This window comes from Octodon degus, unplaced genomic scaffold, assembly GCF_000260255.1.
Source record: "Octodon degus isolate 3935 unplaced genomic scaffold, OctDeg1.0 scaffold00035, whole genome shotgun sequence".
In the NCBI taxonomy this organism is placed as follows: Eukaryota; Metazoa; Chordata; class Mammalia; order Rodentia; family Octodontidae; genus Octodon; species Octodon degus.
Window position 1 is genome coordinate 6,691,707 of NW_004524611.1, and position 7,497 is coordinate 6,699,203.

General features: G+C 44.0%; 1 protein-coding gene across 1 annotated transcript in view; it reads right to left on the bottom strand.

The window, feature by feature from the left end:
- Sept14 (septin 14) overlaps window positions 1-4,683 on the bottom strand; it is a 26,361-nt gene extending 21,678 nt beyond the window's left edge. The window contains exon 1 of the mRNA XM_023714304.1: window positions 4,630-4,683. Coding sequence (XP_023570072.1) covers window positions 4,630-4,683 — 54 coding nt within the window. The remainder of the gene's footprint in view (window positions 1-4,629) is intronic.
- Between the last annotated feature and the right edge of the window lie 2,814 nt (window positions 4,684-7,497).

The following is a 7,497-nucleotide window of genomic DNA, read 5'->3' on the forward strand; positions in this document are numbered from 1 at the left end:
CCGGCAGTGTCCTTCCCAATCCCCAGCTGTCCCTATTCCGCAGTCTGGTCTACTTTCCTTTTCGGTCCCCACATGAGCGAGAACAAGCGAGGTTTGTATTTCTACATCGAGCCCACTTTGCTTAACCAAAGCCCTCCAGTTCTGACCGTTTTGCTGCCAAAGGCAGGGTTCTGGTTTTTGATGGCTGCATAATTTGGCGGTGGGCACCTCGACTGATTCCGTACCGTAGCCGCTGGGAGGAATGCTCTAGCGAACCTGGCGCATTTCCTTTTCCTTGACGTATTCAAGGATGAGATCACCGGACCAGGCGCTGTCTACCCTGTTCTCCACGCGCCTGTGCTAACTAACTTAGATTCCCACCGACAGCGAATAGGGATTCCTTTTTCTCCACCTCCTTGTCACATTTGTTGTTGTGCTTCACCTTGGTGGTAGCCATTACACCGGGGGTGACACACTCACTCATTATTGCACCGTGTCCCTTAACTTCTTGTCCTTAAGCTTTGAGTTCTTTATATATTCTGGGTATTAGCTAGCAAATATTTTCTTTGCTCTTCTTAGTTTTTCTCCAGAGTCTGGAGAAGGGACTTCCTTTCCAGCCGCCGTCACTCATACCTGGCTGTAGCAGTCTTGGGCGAGGGGTTCCCCTCAGCAGTAGGCAGCCCCAGTGATGCGCAGGCCATGACAGGTAGTGGCTCAGGATGTGGTACAGCAGTGCTGCCCTGGTGGCCTTGGGTGTGGCCTTTGGTGGCTTCATGCCCCCACAGGATTCCACCTGATGCTGGGCCTTTCTTTGTCTCGTGCTGTGGTCTATGAGATAAACTGCCTTTGTGTGTACACATCTTCGTCATCACCACCACTCCACTGCCACCACTGTCCCGCTTTCCAACGTGACCAACACATCAACTACGGGGGGGGGGGGGGGGGGATGATAAACTGAGCTTAGGCTGCCCTCTAGTGTCAGAAGAGCAGAAGTAACTCCAGGCACAGAGAAAATAAGTAGGCTGCGTAGAATTTCTGGAAAGAGAAGCACAGAACCAGATGAGGAGACTTAATCCAACTCTTCGGTCCGGATCAGGAGCCTTGAAGGTGTTGTCTGTGGTGTGGTCACAGACGACACTTCACCCTGCAAGGCCCAAGCGCATTACACACCGAGAAGCATCATGAACCTGCAGGGAACCATTTTTTCAAATGACAGAAAAAAAAAATAAAGCACCAGAAACTGGTCATATAGTAACCACTGCGGGCAGGCTCTCAGATAAAGAATTTCAATGGTTGTTTTAAGGAAACGCAGAGAGCTTCACGAAGACACAGGAAGCAGTTCATCTGGCAGGAATATTTATACAGCTATTTGGAACCCTTTTAAAAACCAAACTAATCCTTGACCTGAAAGATACACTAAGGGAAATTTAAAATCCCCTAAAAGGCATCACTAGAAGAGTAGATCAAAGAGAAGAAAGAATTAATGATCACAAAGATGGGACTAAAAATGCACAGGTGGTGGAGAAAATTAGAACAAAGAAGAAAGAGGAATTTTAGATGCTTATGGTAGACTTGGCACGGCATCTAATCAGCAGCTATTTGGATTACTAACATCCAAGTGAGACTTGAGCAAACCGGTGGGATAGAAAATTTATTCAAAGAAAGAATAACAGAAAACACCACAAACAGAAAAGGATACAAATATCCGAGCACAGGAAAGTCAAGTCTGCCCTGAGATGCAGTACACTCAAGTTCTGAAAGGTAAAGAGGATTCTGAAGGCCTCAAGAGAATAAGACCCAACACTAACTAGGGTGTTCTAATTTTCTTGCAGGCCAGGAGAAAATGGAAATTTTCATAGTACTTCTGGAAAAGAGCAAAGGTATTCCTTTATTTTTTATTTTTTTGTAGAACCGGGGATTGAACTCAGGCCCTTGTGCTTGCCAGGGAAGCGTTTATTCCACTGAGCCATCTCCCTGGCTCCCAAGGTATTCCTTTAGAAAGTAATGAGAGATAAAGACATTCCCACACAAAAGCTGAGAGAACGCATCGCCACCAGCTCTGTGCTACAAGAAATGAAGTAAGAGTTTTTCAAGCAGAAAGGGGAGACATTAATAGGAAAAAAAAAAAAAAAAAAAGCACTGCAATAAGTGTAACCCACCAGTAAGAGTATCCACCCTGAGAGACGCAAGGTGTTATATATATTATGTAAATGTGGTGCACACGACATTCCTATCCTTTCTATGAAAAATAAAATAAGAGGGAGCATGCATGCTGGGTTTGAGGCAGGCAGAATTTCCCAGCTTCCCGTGACTTGGAATTAAGACACCTGAAGCGAAGCCACTTAACCTGGATGGCGGAGAATTTATGATGGTCTGCATTGCATAGACTGACTTGGAAAGACCCGGAGATTCAGGTTAGTTGAACACCAGGCTAGAAATGCATCGGCTCGGCACCTACAAAAGGGCACACAGTGGAGCTCAATAGAGGAGCAAGAGGAGATGCGGCGGGAGGGAAGAGGCATCGTGGGCCAAAACGGGCACGGAAACAGACCCGGAGCAGAAAGGCGGATGCTTAGCTCTGCTGCGAGCTACACAGCACGCTGACGCGCTGGCGTGTCAAGGACCGCAAGATGCCCACTGCGCATGCGCGTGTGCATTGGCCTACTTTCCAACCACGGGTGCGTCTTCGTTTCTTTAGTGCTCAGACGAAATACTCCACAGCCAAAGTTAAGGGTGGAAAGGTTTATTCAGCTCACAGTCTGCAGAAGTTTCAGTCCCCAACTGGCTGGCTCTAAGGCAGGCTAGCATGACAGACGTTGCAGACCCCAAACAGCTCATGGTGGGCAGAGCATGGTGAGTAGTGAAGCAAGCAGAGGGGTGATCCCCGCTCTATTCCTTACAATTTCTGCAGGCTTCTCAGGGTTGGTAGCAGCCACACCGTTAATCCTATTGCCCTAAGCCTAGCATTACACCAGGAATCAATTCCAGCTTCACACAATCTAGATCCAGCCACCTCTGTAACAGCCCCACCTATGGCCCCAAAGGCTCCGGGAGGACATCTAGACCCAAGCCAGGACAGGGTTGGAAAGAGTGAGGACTTCCTTTTTACCTGGCATTTCCAAACTGGGGCTTGGCCCAACTCTCAGGGACCTGACCCTCCACAGGGAGCAACCCTCAGGAGCTACGTGTTACCAGCTCTCTTGGTTCCAAAAGGTGGACGGGGCCTATTGTCCAGAGAAAATGACTTTCAGTCGTTTTTAAAGATCTAAAATGTGTGTCCCTGAAGACATTGACATGGATGAAGAATCTGTAGAAATGTTCGACAGATTAAAATCTAGTGCTAATTTTCCTAGTAGCGGTGTAATTTCAGCATCACCTCTGGCACATGTAGCTTTGTGGGCTGCTTAGATGGAAGTCACTGGAAACAATCCCCAAGTTGTAGACTCATCAATGGATTTTATTTTGAAAACAGTGCTTTGCAGCCTAGAAATCATGATGTCCAAAATGGCCAATACAAAATTGAAAACTACCTAAGAATCAGAAATCATTTTTTTTTACACAGACTACCAGAGACTCAAGCAGACTCAAGAACTGGACAGGCTTGTAGACCATCAACGCTACAGACCTGAGGAACCTCGCCATGGGGAACAAGGCAGCTAAAGTCATTTCAGAACTATGTACAATTCAGATTTCTCATGATTCAAAGAGAAAAATAAAGGACAGATAGTAGGAATCAGGGAGACAAATCTTTTGCAAATGGGAAAAAGATCTAGAAATGGAAGGAGGGGAAGTTAAGGAAGAGGAACAGGAAGTAAGAAGCATTAATTAATGTGTTATGGGCATAAACCAAATCCCCATGGCAAATGCAATCACTACGTACTGTGACTGTGCACTAATAAAAATTTTTTAAGTCAATTCATAATGGGCAGAGAATGGGCCACATCAGCTCCAGGGAGTTAGGGAATGCTGCATAGCTATCAATGACCAAGTGCAGTGTTTCTCTCACGGTAGAATACTGAAAAAGTGGGAACCTTGTGGTCATGGGGTGACACTTTCCTACCTCTTCTTTGTGTGGGGGCTGGAACATTAAGGTTTGAAGTGAATTTAGTGTTGTGAGTTGTGATAGGAATCTCCCAAGTTCAACAATCCCTCCAAGAAATCCGACCACCCAGTTAACAAGCAGCCACTTTTGGAAGCGGCGTCGCATGCTATAAGTGAGGAGATGCAGCAAAGTGCTTTCACTGGCGGGACGAATGACCAGCGGGGACCCGGGTGAAGACCTCCGGGAAAACACTCTAAGGGGCATCCAGGTAAGCGTCTGTTGGCCGAGATGCGACAAGACAATATGAACAATATTCACTTCGGCCACTCACTTGGGGAGTCTCTGATAAGGACTGCTGCAGAACCACCACCACTAACTAGAAGAATTGGTGACAGAATTTTCCGGAATCCCATGGAGCATGAAGCTACCTGAATGGGAGTCAGTTTGAAGAATTTCAAGAAAATAAGAGAGGAGAAACTTCAACTTCAGACATCAGGGAGCAACCACGTTGCCCTGGTTGGCGACCTAGTGAGCGCTGGCTCAGAAAGACAGAATAAATGCGTTGGGTCAGACCTCGCTGCAGAGAGAGATTAACAAGGAAAGGCCGCCAGGTGCCTTTCAACCTTCTGGGTAGAAATACTCGTGTGATTTTTACTCCCCATCTGGTCACCTGTAAATAATATGGTGAAGCAGTTGACAAATGTCTTTTGGGCTACGTAGTCATCACTTTTAAAGAAAAAAAAAGATGTATACTTTAATCTAACTCCAGAGGCAGCGTGTTATATTCTCTTTGATACCTTCCTTTAAGGTGATGTGAAGGAACTTGAAGTAATCAGCACCGAAACTCACTTGCCCTTGCTAGAAAGTGGAAGAAAAAACCACGAACAGCAGTGTTTTAGTTACTAAGCTAAAATTTAAATTTCTGGGTCTTTTGGGTTATTTGCTATATAATTTATCCAATTTTCAGATAAAAATCTAGGCTAAGAAACATAGTACTGTAACTGTTCATAATATGTATTTGTAGTACCCTTAGTTAAGTGTAAGTGATCTAATTAATTAAAATTACATTCTTTTCAAATAGGCTTAACAAATGGAACATTCCATATAAACATGGAGATTATAGTTAATCTCTCTGCTCACATAATGTTTTTTTTTTTGTAAAAACAGAACGAACTGTTCCACACTGGTAGAAAGACACAGTTATTGTTTCAATGTTTGTGTTTTAGGATTCTGTCTATTTTCTTTTAAAATTATGAACACGTACTTGTGCAAATGATTTGAAAAAGTGATTTTGCCATTTCTAAAAGGGTACCTTATGACAGAATCCCATTAGCCAACAGGTACTGACATAGAAAGATGTCAGAGCTAAATTAAGTATAGGGGCTGGAGAGATGGCTCAGTGGTCTAAAGCACCTACTTGAAACAAGCTTGGCAAAGCACAGGGACCGCGGTTCGATCCCCCAGCACCACATGCCAGCCAGCCCACCCCCTGGTGGGCTGAGCTGGCCACACACACACACAATAAATAAAAATAAATAAATAACTAAAAAAAAATGATTAAAAATAAAAAAATAAATAAATAAATAAATTAAGTATAAAATCAAGTGGCAAAGCACTATGTATAACAGGAACCAAACCAAGGTGTATTTTGTATTTGTACAGAACAAAAGATATGGACAGAGGACTGGCCAGATAGCTCAGCAGACCAAAGCGCCTGCTTAGGCAGAGTGCAGGAGCCAGGGTTCAATCCCCCGCCCCATGCCCCCAGGGTGGGTTGACACATTGACTGAGACTGGGCGTGGTGGCACACGCCTGTAGTCCCAGCACTGGGGAGGCTAAAAACAGGAGAACCACTATGAGTCCGATCTGTGTAGTGAGACCACGTAGACTCTGTACTAAATACAAAAAAGAAAAAAGATATGGACAGATGTCTGCACCAAATTATTTTTTTTCAAGAAGTATGTATTTATTTTTTCTTTTTTTTAAATTGTAGTTTATTATTTATTTATTTATGTGTGTGTGTGTGTGTGTGTGTGTGTGTGGCCAGCTCAGCCCCCCAGGGGGCGGGGCTAGCTGGCATGTGGTGCTGGGGGATTGAACCGCAGTTCCTGTGCTTTGCTAAGCTTGTTCTAAGTAGGTGCTTTAGACCACTGAGCCATCTCACCAGCCCCTGCACCAAATTATTAAATGTGTTTTTTCCTTGAGGGACTGGGAGCATCCCTTCACTTTTTTAAAGATTTTTTTCTGTTTGAAATTTTTATAAGTATGTATTACTTTTGAAATAAAAAATTTTACAAAACATTTTACTGATTTAAAGGCAAGTTCAAACCCCTGCCAAAAACTGTGTTGCAGCTTTCATTTTTCTAACCCAAGAAGGCAGAGCAGTTAGCCTTCCCGGTGCCAGTGGGAAATGCAAGTGTTTTTATATTTTACCTGCTTTGTAAATGAAAAATATTTCTGAGTAGTAGCTGTCTGACAGGTAAACCACGCTGTACCTTGCTTCCAAATAAACACTTCTGATTTTGTGAAATGAAATACCAAGTATGTGTCAACTCTTCCAGTCAAGTCTGCCCTTGTCACTTTTCTGTAAAGGCCTTTATTAACCTAGTATTTCACACATCTGTCAAACCCGGGTCCTCGCACTTGCCAGGCAGGCGCTTAGACTGCCGAGCTATCTCCCCAGCCTGGAAGGTCTATTGTTAACAGCAAATGGGGTATTTTATGACAGAGAGCCATTTGAAATCAAAACTGTTAAAATTATATTTTTATTGTATTTTCTAAGAGACAGTGTGTTCTCCTAACCTCTGTTGACTACTATGTAAGTGATAGCCCGTTAAAGCATTGTGAATTTAAAGAATTTCAAAAGTAAGTAATGAATGCCCTGTTTTCTGTTTTGTCCTGTAAATCCTGACTCTCCTGTGCACTGCCTTCCATTTAGGCTGGTCGTAAAGTCCTTAGGGCATATTTGATCTGTGTCAACAAGCACCACGTTTAAATTTACATTTAGAGCATTCCACAAGGGGGAAGGTTTTTCTGTTCTGGAACCCTCAGTGCCTTAAAACTCTTCTTTTAAAAGCTGTGTGTTTAGCCACTCTGACTGGTGGGGGCTTCTGGGACTGAACTCTGAGGAACATTCCAGAAAGACGCGGGCAGTGGCCCAGAGCTGCCTCTAGGCTGCCAAGCAGAGACCCTGGAGATCACCACCCCTGCGAGTGCATACAAGACGAGCTATCTTAAAAACAGACCAAAAAATACGTCTTCCTTTCAGTCTAATAAATGTAGCTTTGGGGGGGGGGAAGCTGTGTGTTTGAAATTAAATAAGAGCTTTTTCCCCCTCTCCATGAGTTGTAGAAGTTAAAGCATGAAGCTGACGTGGCTAACAAGTTTACTAAGAATTGTTTAGAAATGCTGCTCCTCGAGTTCTTAAAATCACTCCGCACTTCAACTTTCAGTTAGATTTTTCGGGAGATTTAGCA